The 19,221-nt window shown below is 37.9% G+C and overlaps 2 protein-coding genes across 4 annotated transcripts in view; both read left to right on the forward strand.

The window, feature by feature from the left end:
- The window catches only part of znf462 (zinc finger protein 462), a 93,888-nt gene that overhangs the window by 16,643 nt on the left and 58,024 nt on the right, over positions 1-19,221 (forward strand). The gene's annotated exons all lie outside the window — the stretch shown is intronic.
- Positions 9,391-15,086, forward strand: LOC130214286 (serine-aspartate repeat-containing protein F-like). The gene is made up of 7 exons (XM_056445884.1): positions 9,391-9,442; positions 10,909-13,728; positions 13,849-14,028; positions 14,223-14,354; positions 14,424-14,522; positions 14,589-14,692; positions 14,850-15,086. The coding sequence occupies exons 1-7, from the start codon at positions 9,391-9,393 to the stop codon at positions 15,084-15,086; spliced, it is 3,624 nt and encodes a 1,207-aa protein (XP_056301859.1).

The following is a 19,221-nucleotide window of genomic DNA, read 5'->3' on the forward strand; positions in this document are numbered from 1 at the left end:
ATTTGGATATTGTTGGGTAAATAAGGTGTAATTGGGTGGTGTTGAATATAATTAGGTTATGTTAGGTGTCGTTTGGTGGTATTGGCTGTAGTTTGGAGATGTTGGGTATAATTGGGTGTAGTTGGGTATATTTGAATATTGTTGGGTATAATAGTATGGCCTTTGGTGTGATTGATGTAATAGGATGGTGTTGGGTATAACTGGGTTGTGTTGGGTGTAGTTTGGTGGTATTGCTGTAGTTTGATGTTGGGTATAATTGGGTGTAGTTGGGTATATTTGTATATTGTTGGATAAATAGGGTGTAATTGGATGGTGTTGGATATAATTAGGTTGTGTTAGGTATAGTTTGGTGGTATTGGCTGTAGTTTGGAGATGTTGGGTATAATTGGGTGTAGTTGGGTATATTTGAATATTGTTGGGTATAATAGTATTGTCTTTGGTGTAATTGATGTAATAGGGTGGTGTTGGGTATAATTGGGTTGTGTTGGGTGTAGTTTGGTGGTATTGCTTTAGTTTGATGATGTTGGGTAAATTTGGATATTGTTGGGTAAATAAGGTGTAATTGGGTGGTGTTGAATATAATTAGGTTATGTTAGGTGTCGTTTGGTGGTATTGGCTGTAGTTTGGAGATGTTGGGTATAATTGGGTGTAGTTGGGTATATTTGAATATTGTTGGGTATAATAGTATGGCCTTTGGTGTGATTGATGTAATAGGATGGTGTTGGGTATAACTGGGGTTGTGTTGGGTGTAGTTTGGTGGTATTGCTGTAGTTTGATGTTGGGTATAATTGGGTGTAGTTGGGTATATTTGTATATTGTTGGATAAATAGGGTGTAATTGGATGGTGTTGGATATAATTAGGTTGTGTTAGGTATAGTTTGGTGGTATTGGCTGTAGTTTGGAGATGTTGGGTATAATTGGGTGTAGTTGGGTATATTTGAATATTGTTGGGTATAATAGTATTGTCTTTGGTGTAATTGATGTAATAGGGTGGTGTTGGGTATAATTGGGTTGTGTTGGGTGTAGTTTGGTGGTATTGCTGTAGTTTGATGATGTTGGGTATATTTGGATATTGTTGGGTAAATAAGGTGTAATTGGATGGTGTTGGATATAATTAGGTTGTGTTAGGTGTCGTTTGGTGGTATTGGCTGTAGTTTGGAGATGTTGGGTATAATTGGGTGTAGTTGGGTATATTTGAATATTGTTGGGTATAATAGTATGGCCTTTGGTGTGATTGATGTAATAGGATGGTGTTGGGTATAACTGGGTTGTGTTGGGTGTAGTTTGGTGGTATTGCTGTAGTTTGATGATGTTGGGTATAATTGGGTGTAGTTGGGTATATTTGGATATTGTTGGGTAAATAGGGTGTAATTGGGTGGTGTTGGATATAATTAGGTTGTGTTAGCTGTCGTTTGGTGGTATCGGCTGTAGTTTGGAGATATTGGGTATAATTGGGTGTAGTTGGGTATATTTGAATATTGTTGGGTATAATAGGATGGTCTTTGGTGTAATTGATGTAATAGGATGGTGTTGGGTATAATTGGGTTGTGTTGGGTGTAGTTTGGTGGTATTGCTGTAGTTAGATGATGTTGGGTGTAATTGGGTGTAGTTGGGTATATTTGGATATTGTTGGGTAAATAGGGTGTAATTGGGTGGTGTTAGGTATTATTAGGTTGTGTAGGGTCTAGTTTGGTGGTATTGGCTGTAGTTTGGTGATGTTGGTATAATTGGGTGTAGTTGGATTTATTTGGATGTTGGTATAATAGCATGGTGTTAGGTGTAATTGGGTAGTGTTGGGTGTAGTTTAGTGGTATTGGGTGTAGTTTGGTGATGTTGGGTATAATTTGGTGTAGTTGGGTATATTTGGATATTTTGGGGTATAATAGGATGGTGTTTGGTGTGATTAGATATAATAGGATGGTGTTGGGTGAAGTTTGGTGATATTGGCTGTAGTTTGATGATGTGTATAATTGGGTGTAGTTGGGTATATTTTGAAATTGTTAGGTGATGTTGGTTATAATTGGGTGTAGTTTAGTGTTGTTGGGTAGTGTAGGGTGTAGTTGGGTGTTGTAGCATGTAGTTAGGTGGTGTTGGCACTGCAGGTGCTCCAGCAGGGTTCATTGGTCTCCTGTATTTGGGTGTTGTTGGATGAATATGGGTGTAGTTGTGTTTAGGTGTAGTTGGGTGGTGTCAGTGCTGCAGATGTCCGCCGTGCATAGTGTCTGAGCAGCACAAGACCTCCTCTGAGCTGAACAGTGGTGTGTTTCGGATCTCATGCTCTTCTAGAAGCTGCCAGTGTCCACGTCTGATTAAATATTGAAGGAGCTGGAAGGAAGGAAGTTAATATTAATGGATCTCTCGTCTTTCTGACGGGTCACTGGAACACAGTTTGGGTTGGAGACGTATAGACGGACTAAGAAGGAAGTGTGTGTGTGTGTGTGTGTGTGTGTGGATGCTGGACATGGCATGTGTGTTTCTATTTATAGAAGAGAGTTTGAAGTCCTTGAGCTCCATGTTGAGATCTCTGACTTCTGGAGTTTGTGCTGCAGGAGTCTTCATAATCCGATCTTCTGCAGATTGGGCTTTCTTTCATTTTCTGCCATTTTCTTGTTTTGGGAAGAAGTGTGTCAGCTAGTGCCGGGTGACATGACAACAATCTCAAAGTAATCTCATATCCTAATAACCAAATATATCACGATATAGTAGCATTTCTGTAAATTCAGTCCATTAATAGTTTATATATATTGACCACATTTACATTTTTACAAGTGTATATACTCATAAATGTTCTCATTCATTTGTGATCATATTTCTCACTTTATCAGTCATTCCAGTAGGTCTATATATATATATATATATATATATATATATATATATATATATATCTATATCCAAGTTTTAGGAACACAAATAATAACTGGACTTCTAGTTTATGATTTGGTATCAGAAGTGTCTTATATGAAAGGTAAAGGCCTCTAGATGAGGCTTATTTGAGCACAATATAATCTGATCATGTCTTGATGTTGACTGATTTGATTAGGACAGTAAGGTCTGACTCTGCTTAGACTAAAGTCTGCTCACTGAACCTTCAATAATGTCCAGTATAGAATATGTGCTCATGCTGCAGTGGAAACAGAATGAATATTGTGTCTGACTCCATCATGAGCTTGGAGGACTGCATCCATACATCTCTGACATGACTCAAATCACTGATTAATAAAGTCATCTGGAATGGCAAAGAACTCCCAGAGTTCATCAAGATCCTTTGGATTCATTTCAATGCCTCCTCCTTCATCTTACCCCAGACTTGCTCAATAATGTTCATGTCTGGTGACTGGGCTGGCCAATCCTGGAGCACCTTGACCTTCTTTGCTTTCAGGAGCTTTGATGTGGAGGCTGAAGTATGAGAAGGAGCGCTATCCTGCTGGAGAATTTGCCCTCTCCTGTGGTTTGTAATGTAATGGGCAGCACAAATGTCTTGATACCTCAGGCTGTTGATGTTGATCATCCACTCTGCAGATCTCTCGCACACCCCCATACTGAATATAACCCCAAACCATGATCTCTCTTTCACCAAACTTGACTGATTTCTGTGAGAATCTTGGCTCCATGCTGGTTCCAGTAGGTCTTCTGCAGTATTGGTGATGATTGGGATGCAGATCAACAGATGATTCAGCAGAGAAATCCACCTTCTGACACTTAAACAGAGGATCAACTAGAAGTCGAGTTATTATTTATTGCTCTTACAACTGGGATCAAGACAAGACTTTTGTCAGGTAGAGTGTATGTAATTATTTTTAAAGAAACATTTAGTTTAATAATTAACACCCAATATAATTGGATGCTGTAGAAGTATTGACTGTTGTTGCATGTTTATTAAAGTAAACAAATATAATCTCATAGTAAAGTGTTTTTATATTGACTCTTTTGCTGTATTATTAGTGTACAGTCTGCTGTTAAATTGGCAGAGACGTATCTTCAGATGTAATGATTGGCTAAAATATCTGGAATCATCAACCGTCTGTAAAGGTTTCAGGTCCTGCTGGTTGTTGAATGGGTTGGTAACTGGTTTTTCCTGTATTACCTTTACTGTACTACAGTTTCAGCAGATGACTTAATGAATTGCACTATGATGATTTGGCAGATTCTGAATCTTCTAATCTTGATGGCTGATCCATATATATATATATTTGACTCTTCAAACATTAGATCTACATTTATGCATTTAGCAGACGCTTTTATCTCAAGCAACTTACACCCGTGCGCAAACACCCAGAGTAGTGGGCAAGGGAATCTCTATCCAAATCTGTTCTACTTCCAGATACATTCAGACAATCTTAGAATGCCTATACTGTTATTTTGATGTGGGTCACACTCAATATCTCATTCACTCCTTATCTCATATCTCATGTGCCTCATACAGGTGAGTGGGCCTGACAAACCACCTGTAGAAAGCATACTATATAATCTCTGTCATTTTAACTGACACTTGCACCAGTTTTGCACCAGTTTTGTGCCACTTTCACCATTTAGAACAGCTTAAGCAAAGCAAATAAAATAACTCAGTACAAAACAAATTGAACTGGGTGTTTCGCAGTACTGGAAGGGCATCCGCTGCGTAAAACATATGCTGGAATAGTTGGCGGTTCTTTCCGCTGTGGCGACCCCTGATAATTGTGGACTAAGCCAAAGCAAAATGAATGAATGAATGAATGAAAAGGAACTGGAAGAAGAAGCATATGCTTATTTAATCCAACCCCTTCTCCAATCTACAGCAATGATAAATAGCAGTCCATGACAATATAAATAATAACTAATAATAACATACTAATATTAAATAATAAATAATAATAATAAATTAGACTATAAATAATAACAAGTAAACAATATAAATTATTTACAATAAATAATAATCCACAAAATAATCGTTAAATTAACTGCATAATTCGTCGTCTCATTCTTTTCGAATCATTTTTTTATAACTAAATAAACAGTAGAAACCACAAACAAATTTGCTCTTCTTCCAGATACATTCAGAGAATCTTATAGTGCTTACTTGTGGTATTACTGAAGAAGGTCACTGTGGGAATCACTCCATATCTCATTTATAAGGTGTGCTTCATACAGGTGAGTGGGCTTGACAAACCACCTGTAGAAACACACTGTCAAACCCAAAAAGTTAAGGTAACTCAAACCATTTGAGGAAACCGAGTGTAACAAACCATTTAAGTTCAAAAACTAATCCTAATGAGTACTGTGAACTTAATCCAGTTGAGTAAACGAAGCATTTTGAGCACAGTAAAACCCACTAAATGAAGAGAACTCAAAAAAACGGAGTACTTTAAAACCCAATGAGTTAAGGCAACTCAAACCGTTTGAGGAAACCGATTGCATCAAACCATTTGAGTTAAAAAAACGAATCTATGCGAGTACTGTGAACTTACTTTAAGTTGACTCGATTTAAGTTGAAGTAATGAGGTATTTAATTCATTCATTATCTTCAATGCTGAGTTCAAAACTCTTTTCAAATGAGTAGAATTAAATTTCAGTAAATTTTGAGTTAACTACACTCATTTCTTTCCCAATGATGGGTTGCGGCTGGAAGGGCATCCGCTGCGTAAAACATATGCTGGAATAGTTGGCGGTTCATTCCGCTGTGGCGACCCCTGATTAATAAAGAGACTAAGCTGAAAAGAAAATGAATGAATGAATGAACACACTTATTTCATTTGATAAAGTTGACTGTTGGGTTTTACAGTGCACTTGTCTTGTGTGTATCGCCTCTTGTTGATTTTGGACAAACCAAAAATCTGCTAAATGTAAAGTGTTTATAGATCACAACTTTTACCTGATAAGTGGCGTACGCAGATGTCCGGCCCTGTTTTGTGCGTACGCCATGTTTCTAAACGAGAGCCGTGGTGTCCTGCAGTTCATGATGATACTGTGGTGTAAAGGAACGAAGCTCCAGTAGGGTTGTTTTCAGCCACGCTTGTTGTTTCTCCAGTAAACTCTTGATTTGCAGTCCGCTCAGTGTTTACTGTGGTCCGGCTGGGAATAGAGCTTCATTAAGAGATCCAGCAGTATAAACGCAGGAACATCTCTTGTCTTTGGCCAAACGCGTCTCTGCGCTTTGATCTGCTATGCGGTTTGATGCTAACACTCATTGGCTTGAGAAAACGGCCCGAATCAGGCCAAAGACAGAAAGAGAACAGCAGAACTGGAACTGAAGCTTTCCTGAGGGAGAATGCTTCCTGGTTATTTTCCAGTGTTTTGGTGCGGAGCGTCTCATTCTTTTCCTCTTACAGTCGCTCCCAAAGCTCTGATGGCCTCGTTGGATGCTGGAGCGGCAACATTTGTACTCTAACTTTCTTTAATGACACTCTTTGTGGCTTCTTGCCCCTTTCTGTACCCTCAGTTTCATCTGTTCCAGTGTAGCATGTAGTACAGTGTAGTATACTGTACAGTGCATTATACAGAACTCCTAGTTTTTCACTTTTTTTGTGATTATTATTATTATTTTTTTCTGAAAAGGACTTATTGTGGTGGTATTTTTCTGAAATTTGTGGTAGATTGTGCAATTAAAAAAAAATTATAATAAAAAAAAAAAAAATATATATATATATATATATATATATATGTGTAAATGTAAATTAATGTAAACTTAAGACAAAGAAACTATTCGGCTTTGTTTATTCAAATTTTTGTTTAACTTGTAACAGATTTCTTCATGTAAACAACATACATGCAATAAACCATCAAGATACTTGAAAGCCACATTTATTACATAAATTAGAAACATTTATAAATTATTACATTTATTAGAAATAAAAACACCGGCATGTAAGCGCCATTTGTGTTTCAAAACATTCATTCATTCGTTTTCTTTTTCAGCTTAGTCCCTTTATTAATTAGGCATCGCCACAGCAAAATGAAGCACCAACTATTCCAGCATATGTTTTACACAGCAGATGCCCTTCCCGCTGCAACCCAGTACTGGGAAACACCCATACACACTTATTCACATACACACACGCACACTCATACACTACGGCCAATTTAGCTCATCAGTTCCCCTATAGCGCATGTGTTTGGACTGTGGGGGAAACCGGAGCACCCGGAGGAAACCCACACCAACACGGGGAGAACATGCAAACTCCACACAGAAACACCAACTGACCCAGCCGAGACTCGAACCATTCAATTAATATTATCAAGCCATTCAAGTGTGCTTGAATGGATGCTGGTCATGTGTGTGTGTGTTTGTTTTAGAGATGCATTGAGAATGTACTTTTTAAGGGTTATTTATTCCAGGACAGTCACTGATTTAATTATCAACCGTATGTGAGCAATGCAGTGTGCTGATGTCCAATAACGCAGCGTTTCTCTTAATCGCAGCACAGTTTTAAAGGCACAGTTCACCCAAAACTGAGAATTTACTCAGTGTTTACTCTCCCTCAAGTGGTTCCAGACTTTGAGCTTCTTTATTCTGTTGAGCACTAAAGAAGATGTTTTGAAGAATGTTGAAAACCTGTAACCACTGACTTCAATATTATTTGTTTTTTCTAGTATCAAGTCAATGGTTACAGGTTTTCAGCTTTCTGCAAAACATCTTATTTTGTGCTTAACAGAAGAAAGAAATGGTGGTTCATTCCGCTGTGGCGACCCCAGATTAATAAAGGGACTAAGCTGAAAAGAAAATGAATAAATTAATGAAGAAACGAACTCAAACAGTTTTGGAACACATAAAGGGTGAGTAAATGATGACAGAATGTTGGGTTTCGTGTGAACTGCCCCTTGAAGTGCAGGAGCGAGTGTGTTTCATCAGCAGATTGAGTAAACTCTGATGGTTTTAGGGCAGAGAATACACCAGACTCTAAAGAGTTTACTGTAATCCAGCATATCTGTGAGTTTCTGTGGAGATCCCACTGATGTTCAAGTGCATGTGTAAAGCGTGATCCTGAGTCGAGGATCTCCAAGAGTTTCATCCATCATCATTAGACGAAACATTCCCACGCCTGAGGCCCACAATTAGTGGAGCGCAGTGAGGGAGAAATATGTCTATTTCAATATCGCACAGCTCAGATTGTGTTTTATACACTTCACTTCTGTGTGTGTGTGTGTGTGTGTGTGTGCGTGTGTGTGTGTGTGTGTGTGTGTGTGTATGAAGTAGAAGTTTTCATTAGAGGACATTAGTTTGACAGGGTGTCTGTGTAGTCTTATAATGTCTTATATTTCAGTAACAGAATAGGGTAAATGCAGAAGAACTTTGAATTCGTCAGTAACCTGGGTCAAGCGCTTCCAGTGAACTGCATGCTGTTACAAAACCAGCATGTTTAAGATGTGTTTTCTTTAAAAATCTGCAATCTTCACTGCCTAAATGAAATACGATATAAAGTGGGTCTCAGAATGTACAAGACACACTGCAGTAAACTACATTGTTCCACACCATTTCTTTAAAGTATTTCAATTTCTTTTACTCCGGTATTTCCGATGGTTTTCTGCACTCGTCTGCTGTGTAAACGGCTTTTCATCTCGGTTTACACTTTAACAACTAAATAAAGCTGAAGTCTATTTAACTGATTGTATTTGAATTACATTAACATCGATGGTGTTAAAGAAACTTTATTAAATTGAAAAAAATCTCAATAACCATTCTCCAGATGTATATCAGTATGGAAAGAAACACTAGCTCTGCACGTAGGCTACGTTCACACTGCCAGGCTTAGTCCTTAAATCTGCTGTTTTCTCAGATCTGATGGTTCTGCATGGCTGTTCACACTGCTCTTATAAATGTGGCCAGTATCAGATTTGCAGTGTGAACAGATCCTGTTCCTAAACTGACCCGCATGCGCAAAAGTAGAGTTACGGACAGCACAACATGTCTAATTATGCACACAGTGTGTATACTGTATGAAGTAAGCACGTTATCAGATCATGCTTATATGATTATTACTCTTTTCACAGACAACCGTAGTGTATTTCATCAACTGTAAAGGATTCTTCTGCTACTACTAATGTGTATTTCAGCATTTGAGACCTAAAGTAAGTCACTTGTGATTGAAGACACTGATCATTTGTGATTTATGACAGCCGTGGCGCTCTGAACTCATCAAGGGTTAATGAGCAGCCGCAGAGTGAACTGTGAAGGTGGAGTTGCTTTATCTCCGTGTGCAGAGTTATTTCATTTTACTTCGTTATAAACAGCGGAGACGTACAGAAGGGGGGTTTGGGTGCTCGAGCACCTGCTTTTTTTTCTCTCTGAGAGAAAGTTCCCCCTCTTTTGCACACGGATCCCCTATCCACAACACCCACGACGCTCTGCAGCTTCACGATCAACCCGTGCCCCAATCGTTAACAAGCATCAGTTTTGCCTTCAAAATCTTTTTCAACATGAACAACCCGCTCTCTGTGGTCCAGTACTCACCCTGTGTGCTGTTCTACTGTGATGCTGAGGAGTGGAGGATGTCTGGAGCACAGGATGATGACGCATGAATAAATGTCACATGAAATCCGACATAAGCGTTCACACTGCGGTCGCACTGCAGAACATCAGATCTGTGTCTGATTTCAGACTACATATGAAAGTGCCACAGATCTGAGCCGAAAAGATCAGATTCCATTCGGTTTGGGCTGTTCACACTGTCATCACCTGAGTCACATGAGGGGGGGGAAATCAGAGTCGGGCCACATTTGGCTGCAGTGTGAACGTAGCCATAGACCTTTTCAATGTGGTCATGTCATTGGCTCATGAACATTTCCTGCTTGTTATCAAACTATTTCACTGTTTCTGTAACAAGAAGCAATTCAATCATGGCTTGATGTTAAAACAGCTATCATAACATTATTTATCAATGTGTGGCACTTTTTGGATTCTCGGAAGCTGTAGAAATCCAAAACAGGAATATTTCTAAAAACCATTGTTTTTGTTTACAGCCCTCAAAGTGGTCTATACACTATTGCAGTGATTCCCAACCCTGTTCCTGGAGGCACACCAACAGTACATATTTTGGATGTCTCCTTTATCTGACTCATTCAGTTCAGGTTTTGGAGTCTCTTCTGTTATGATGAGATGATTCAGGTGTGTTTGATTAGGAAGAGGTTGAAAACCTGTACTGTTGGTGTGTCTTCAGGAACAGGGCTGGGAAACACTGCACTATTGCACTCCTTAAGTCTTAAACTTGCTGAAATATGGTTTTGAGGGTCTTAAATCATTTTAAGCAGGTTTTAATTTTCCTTTGTCCACATAGAGGATCGACTCATCCAATCACCAACAATCCAGCTGAATTAAACTATTAACCAGTTATATTTATTAACTCTTACCGATGTGCTTTAATTATCTTGCTTACATCTTTACAATAACATGTGTTTAAAAGCTCTCCATGTATTTAGAGATACCTGGCAAACTGTTATGCATTCATCTAGTTTATTATAGTTTACATCTTCTTTAAAATGATGCTAAAAATAATATATATATAATATATTTCCTCTAGGATGTTTTCCAGCTGTAGCGGCAGGCCTTTTACACAGGTCTACTAACTACCTGTGACTATTTCAATGACAAATGTCGTGAGCGCAGTATTAGAAGTCGAGATCGCATTATGTAATAGCCTACGAGCATGCGGATCTCTTAGCTTGCGCACCGATTGTTTCTGCTCGTGCACAAAACTTCTTGCACGCTCCCCAAATATAAGCCGCTTTAAGAGCGCGCAGATCTTCTTGTGCGCTCTCAAATAAACGCTGCTGAGGTGTGATTTAGTGCGTTTGTGTGTGTCTCCAGCATTTATTAGATTTGCTATGAATATTTATGAATGCCTCCGGTATTAATGCATCCTGAAGTAAAGTGAAATGGCTATACGTTGTGTTTGCTGGCCTCACGCATCACACACCTGTCGTGATGCGTGAGGCCAGGTAATAAAGATGATAAAGATGATAAAGGTGATGAAGATGATGATGATGTTGATGTTAATGATAAGGGTGATGAAGATGATGGTGATGATGAAGATGATGGTGATGTTAGTGATAAAGGTGATAAAGATGATGGTGGTGATGAAGATGATGGTGATGTTAATGATAAAGATGATGGTGATGTTAATGATAAAGGTGATGAAGACGATGGTGATGTTAATGATGATGATGATGATGAAGATGATGGTGATGTTGATGATAAAGATGATGAAGATGATGGTGATGATGAAGATGATGATGGTGATGTTAATGATAAAGGTGATGAAGATGATGGTGGTGATGAAGATGATGGTGATGTTAATGATAAAGGTGATGAAGATGATGATGATGATGAAGATGATGGTGATGATGAAGATGATGGCGATGTTAGTGTTAAAGATGATGAAGATGATGGTGATGTTAATGATAAAGGTGATGAAGATGATGGTGGTGATGAAGATGATAGTGATGTTAATGATAAAGATGATGAAGATGATGATGATGATGAAGATGATGGTGATGATGAAGATGATGGCGATGTTAGTGTTAAAGATGATGAAGATGATGGTGATGTTAATGATAAAGGTGATGAAGATGATGGTGATGTTAATGATGATGATGATGATGAAGATGACGGTGATGTTAATGATAAAGGTGATGAAGACGATGGTGATGTTAATGATGATGATGAAGATGATGGTGATGATGTTGATGATAAAGATGATGATGATGAAGATGATGGTGATGTTAGTGATAAAGGTGATGAAGATGATGGTGATGTTAATGATAAAGGTGATGAAGACGATGGTGATGTTAATGATGATGATGAAGATGATGGTGATGATGTTAATGATAAAGATGATGATGATGAAGATGATGGTGATGAAGATGATGGTGATGTTAGTGATAAAGGTGATGAAGATGATGGTGATGTTAATGATGAAGATGATGGTGATGTTAATGATAAAGGTGATGAAGATGATGGTGATGATGAAGATGATGGCGATGTTAGTGATAAAGATGATGAAGATGATGGTGATGTTAATGATGATGATGATGAAGATGATGGTGATGTTAATGATAAAGGTGATGAAGATGATGGTGATGATGAAGATGATGGTGATGTTAGTGATAAAGATGATGAAGATGATGGTGATGATGAAGATGATGGTGATGTTAATGATAAAGGTGATGAAGATGATGGTGATGATGAAGATGATGGTGATGTTAGTGATAAAGATGATGAAGATGATGGTGATGTTAATGATGAAGATGATGGTGATGTTAATGATAAAGGTGATGAAGATGATGGTGATGATGAAGATGATGGTGATGTTAGTGATAAAGATGATGAAGATGATGGTGATGTTAATGATGAAGATGATGGTGATGTTAATGATAAAGGTGATGAAGATGATGGTGGTGATGAAGATGATAGTGATGTTAGTGATAAAGATGATGAAGATGATGGTGATGATGAAGATGATGGCGATGCTAGTGATAAAGATGATGAAGATGATGGTGGCGATGAAGATGATGGTGATGTTAATGATAAAGATGATGAAGATGATAGTGATGTTAATGATAAAGATGATGAAGATGATGGTGATGTTGATGATAAAGATGATGAAGATGATGGTGATGTTGATGATAAAGATGATGAAGATGATGGCGATGTTGATGATAAAGATGATGAAGATGATGGCGATGTTGATGATAAAGGTGATGAAGATGATGGCGATGTTGATGATAAAGGTGATGAAGATGATGGCGATGTTAGTGATAAAGATGATGAAGATGATGGTGGTGATGAAGATGATGGTGATGATGGCGATGTTAATGATAAAGATGATGAAGATGATGGTGATGATGGCGATGTTAATGATAAAGATGATGAAGATGATGGCGATGTTAATGATAAAGATGATGAAGATGATGGTGATGTTGATGATGAAGATGATGGTGATGTTGATGATAAAGATGATGAAGATGATGGTGATGTTGATGATAAAGGTGATGAAGATGATGGTGATGTTGATGATAAAGATGATGAAGATGATGGTGATGTTGATGATAAAGGTGATGAAGATGAAGATGATGGTGATGATGAAGATGATGGTGATGTTAGTGATAAAGGTGATGAAGATGGTGATGTTAATGATGATGATGATGATGAAGATGATGGTGATGTTAATGATAAAGGTGATGAAGATGATGGTGATGATGAAGATGATGGCGATGTTAGTGATAAAGATGATGAAGATGATGGTGGTGATGAAGATGATAGTGATGTTAATGATAAAGATGATGAAGATGATGAAGATGATGGTGATGTTAATGATAAAGATGATGAAGATGATGGTGATGATGAAGATGATGGTAATGATGAAGATGATGGTGATGATGAAGATGATGGTGATGATGAAGATGATAGTGATGTTAATGATAAGGGTGATGAAGATGATGGTGATGATGAAGATGATGGTGATGATGAAGATGATGAAGATGATGGTGGTGATGAAGATGATAGTGATGTTAATGATAAGGGTGATGAAGATGATGGTGATGATGAAGATGATGGTGATGATAAAGATGATGAAGATGATGGTGATGATGGCGATGTTAGTGATAAAGATGATGAAGATGATGGTGATGTTGATGATAAAGATGATGAAGATGATGGTGATGTTGATGATAAAGGTGATGAAGATGATGGCGATGTTAGTGATAAAGATGATGAAGATGATGGTGGTGATGAAGATGATAGTGATGTTAATGATAAGGGTGATGAAGATGATGGTGATGATGAAGATGATGGTGATGATAAAGATGATGAAGATGATGGTGATGATGGCGATGTTAGTGATAAAGATGATGAAGATGATGGTGATGTTGATGATAAAGATGATGAAGATGATGGTGATGTTGATGATAAAGATGATGAAGATGATGGCGATGTTAGTGATAAAGATGATGAAGATGATGGTGATGTTGATGATAAAGATGATGAAGATGATGGTGATGTTGATGATAAAGATGATGAAGATGATGGCGATGTTAGTGATAAAGATGATGAAGATGATGGTGATGTTGATGATAAAGATGATGAAGATGATGGTGATGTTGATGATAAAGATGATGAAGATGATGGCGATGTAGTGATAAAGATGATGAAGATGATGGTGATGTTGATGATAAAGATGATGAAGATGATGGTGGTGATGAAGATGATAGTGATGTTAATGATAAAGATGATGAAGATGATGGTGATGATGAAGATGATGGTAATGTTAATGATAAGGGTGATGAAGATGATGGTGATGATGAAGATTATAGTGGTGATGAATATGATGGTGGTGATGAAGATGATGGTGGTGATGTTAATGATAAAGATGTTGAAGATGATGATGGTGATGTTAATGATAAAGGTGATGAAGATGATGATGGTGATGTTAATGATGAATATGATGGTAATGAAGAAGCTGAAGATGTTGGTGAAGATGATGATGGTGATGTTAACAGTAAAAGTGATGAAGATGATGATAGTGATGATGATGATGGTGGCATTAACGATAAAAGTGATGGACGTGATGATGAAGATTATAATGTAAACAATTAAGATGATGGTGATGTTAATGATGAAGGTGATGGTAATGATGAAGCTGAAGATGATGATGGTGGTGATGTTGGTGATAAAGAGGATGTTCTTGATGATGGTAAAGATGATGCATTTTATGATGAAGATGATGTGATGATGATAAGTTTGATGTAATGATAATGGTGATAATGATGAAGCTGATGATGATGATGATAATTTGGATGATGGTAATGATAATGACGGTGATGAAGATGTTGAAGAGTAACTGTCAGTGTGAGATGTTTAGCAGACCTCTGATGGTGTACAGATGCAGATGGTGCTGTTTCCTCTGCCAGTGTTTGCTCTGCTGAGTAAAGGCCAGTGTCAGGAAGATCTGCACGCTTTCCTTCAGGAGCACAAAATGGAGGATGACCAGAGTCAGCAGCTGCGGTGTGAAATGGAGTCTGCAGTGCTGATGCAGGAGATGATGATGAAGATGCAGATGCAGTGGAGCGACGCTTCTGCTGACAGACACTCGCTCCACTCAACAACTGTCTCTGCTTGAGGGATTATTGAGGGATCTCTGACTCACTCTCTCCAGCTGAAAGAAGAGCTTTTGTAGAGGAAAGGCTTTGTGGAGGTTCAAGGTCCTTCATGGTGTTATCAATGCTCGAAAAGAAGCTCAAAGCATCTTCAAATGCACTGTGAAAACAAGCCCAGGGACATTACAGTAGAATAGAGTTTGAAGAATGTTCAGTTGTAATTGCTTTATGCAGCGTACTCTATTAAAATAGGTGCATTTCACTCAGATATTGCTCATAGAGATTTACACTGTGCTATCTTGAATATCTCAATACAGTAATTAGTTTTCATGTGGAGACTTCTAATAATTTACTGATTGTAATTACAGATTAAATATTCATATTAAACATTTAAATATTAAAGATGATGCATATTAAGAATCTACAAATATGTTTCCTAAATACAGTAATAAAATTAGAATATTTGATGAATACAATCTCATTCATTCATTCATTTTCTTGTCAGCTTAGTCCCTTTATTAATCCGGGGTCGCCACAGCGGAATGAACCGCCAACTTATCCAGCACATGTTTTACACAGCGGATGCCCTTCCAGCTGCAACCCATCTCTGGGAAACATCCATACACACTCAGTCACACTATGGACAATTTAGCCTACCCAGTTCTTCTATAGCGCATGTGTTTGGACTGTGGGGGAAACCGGAGCACCCGGAGGAAACCCACGCCAACACGGGGAGAACATGCAAACACCACACAGAAATGCCAACTGATCCAGCCGAGACTCGAACCAGCAACCTTCTTACTGTGAGGTGACAGCACTACCTACTGCGCCACTGCATCGCCTTGAATACAATTTCGTTCATGCATATTATGCATGATGTGTAATATTACTGCTCCTGCTGGATTCATGGTATGGCAGCAAACTTCCTTAATCATTACGCCGTGATGAGAGAGTTACAGCGATATGAGCCTAGAAAAGAACAACTTTTGATTTTCCCTCAGTCTTAGTGCACGATGAAGCTACAGAAGAGTCCAGCTTTAAATAGGAAAAATCATTGAAACTCTTTGATCATTTGTGAGTGAGATGCTAACGGTCTAATCCGATTCAATGATCTATGCTAAGCTAAGCTGACAGTGCTCCCGCCAGACCTGGAGATCGACTGATGATGAATTCAACAATGGTAAAATTCGTCCATTTAACATTTAGCATTTAGCATAGCCATGTAGCAGACGCAGGGTGGCATGGTGGCTCAGTGGTTAGCACTGTGGTCTCACAGCAAAAAGGTGAGGTGCTCCGGTTTCCCCCACAGTCCAATCACATGCGCTATAGGGGAATTGATAAACTGAATTGGTCATAGTGTATGAGTGTGTGTATGGGTGCTTCCCAGTACTGGGTTGCAGTTGTAAGGGCATCCGCTGCATAAAATATATGCTGGAATAGTTGGCGGTTTATTCTGCTGTGGCGACCCCTGAAATATAAGGGACTAAGCTGAAGGAAAATTGATGAATGAATTTCGCAGGCTCTTTCGTCTAAAGTGACTTACATTTGAGGAGGAATTAAACAAGAAGAGGCGATACACACTAGAAGGGCTGATTATACAGAGCAACTGTTTGTGCTATTACTTTAGTTTAAACATTGAAGAACTGTGAAATGAGTTACAGTTTAAGAAAGTTCCTTTAATGATGTCTCCTAGCAGTGGCAAATGCAATGGAAAAAGCAGCGGACCTAGAACCGAGCCTTGTGGTACCTCATATAATACTCTTCATTGGAATGATGCTTGTTTATCAACTGCTACAGATTGATTTTGGCACAGTTGGGTTTATTTGAAACATTAAGATAACCATCACATAACCTGAGTGTGTCTAAGGGATGAATCGCTTAATCCGTACATCTTTATAGAGCTCAAAATCAGTTTTAGTACACGATGTAGCTACAGAAGAGTCCAGCTTTAATTAGGAAAAATGATTGAAACTCTGATCATTTTTGAGAGAGATGCTAACGGTCTAATCCGATTCAATGATCTATGCTAAGCTAAGCTAAAAGTGCTCCCGTCAGACTTGGAGATCGACTGAATGGATTCAACAATGGTAAAATGAATCTCTTTAACCCTCTGAAAGCTGTTAAATGAGCCTATTACCAAAAAAGTGGAGTGTTCCTTTAGTGATATCTCCTAGCAGTGCTAAATCCAATGGAAAAAGCGATGGACCTATGAGACTTGCGGTACTTCATATGATACTCTTCATTGATATGATGATGCTTTTATTAACTGATACACATTGATTATGGTCTGCTTTGGTTTTATTTGAACTATCACATAACCTGAGGGTGTCTGAGTGGTGAATCGCTCCATTCTTACAGAAATTTCGAGCTCTGAATCAGCCGGTGTTGTTCAGAAGGTTTGCGTTTCTTAACTCGGCTCTCGGGAAGGGCTTGTGTTGGAAGCGTCTCAGAAGCTTCATGTTGGTTTGTTAATGGCTGACCTATTTCTGCTGCCATATGCTTCCTGGAAGGGATTTGCTTTGAAACATGAAAGCCAGTGATTTGGATGAGGCAGAAGATTATGAGCACATCGCTGCAGAAGATCTCACATCTGTTGACATGTGCGTCAGATCCTTCATATTCCGGTTTCCACATTTGTCATCTTCAATAAGACAGTTTCTGTATTCTTCAGTCCAGTTCAGTTCTTGATTATGTTTATAAAAATCAGCATTTTGGTTTGATGGTCGTCATTTTTGCTTCTCTCAGCAATATTTGCGGCGCTTTTTTATATAATATATACAAACGTTAATTTTGACAAACAAATGAACAAACATTCTATTATAATTGGTTTTTATTTAAAATATTTAGATTTAAAATACTTTACTTTTTTAACTATTTGAAAGTATAAAAATTTGTGAAATTCATAAAAACATTTTTGATATTTGTAAAATAACCCAACCTTGATTTCATTGTTGTGGTTATTTTTACCCATGTGGAAGTGCAATTATTCTAATGAAATTAATCACAGTGTGCAAAATTATTAGTTAAAACTTGAAATATTTATATAAAATTTTGGGTAAAATAACCCAAACCTGGATTATTATTATTATTATTATTATTATTATATATATATATATATATATATATATATATATATATATATATATATATATATATATATATTATATATATATATATATATATATATATATATTTGTAATTGACTTATTAATCGTTTATTATTACTACCTATGTGAAATTGCAATTATTCTAAAGAATGCAAAGATATTTAAATATTTAATGCAACTTAATTGCAATGTGCAAAATGATAATTGAAGCTTTTATATGCATATGATATTTTGTGTAAAAAAAAACTTTAAACCTTTATTATTAGTAGTATTAGTATTATTATTATTAGTAGTACACTACCTGATAAAAGTCTGGTGGATCCCAGTTGTAGAGCAAGCAAATAATACTGGACTTCTAGTTGATCCTCTGTTAAGTGTCAGAAGGGTGGATTTCTCTGCTGAATCATCGTTGATCTGCATCCCAATCATCACTAATACTGCAGAAGACCTACTGGAACCAGCATGGAGCCAAGATTCTCACAGAATCAGTCAAGTTTGGTGAAGGAGAAATCATGGTTTGGGGTTGCATTCAGTATGGGGGCGTGCGAGAGATCTGCAGCATCAACAGCCTGAGGTATCAAGACATTTGTGCTGCCCATTACATTACAAACCACAGGAGAGGGCAATTCTCCAGCAGGATAGCGCTCCTTCTCATACTTCAGCCTCCACATCAAAGCTCCTGAAAGCAAAGAAGGTGAAGGTGCTCCAGGATTGGCCAGCCCAGTCACCAGACATCAACATTATTGAGCACGTCTGGGGTAAGATGAAGGAGGAGGCGTTGAAGATGAACACAAAGACTCTTGATGAACTCTGGGAGTCCTGCAAGAAGGCTTTCTTCACCATTCCAGATGACTTTATTAATCAGTGATTTGAGTCATGTCAGAGATGTATGGATGCAGTCCTCCAAGCTCATGATGGAGTCAGACACAATATTCATTCTGTTTCCACTGCAGCATGAGCACATATTCTATACTGGACATTATTGAAGGTTCAGTGAGCAGACTTTAGTCTAAGCAGAGTCAGAGCTTACTGTCCTAATCAAATCAGTCAA

This window comes from Danio aesculapii, chromosome 21 (assembly GCF_903798145.1).
Source record: "Danio aesculapii chromosome 21, fDanAes4.1, whole genome shotgun sequence".
NCBI classification, from domain to species: Eukaryota; Metazoa; Chordata; class Actinopteri; order Cypriniformes; family Danionidae; genus Danio; species Danio aesculapii.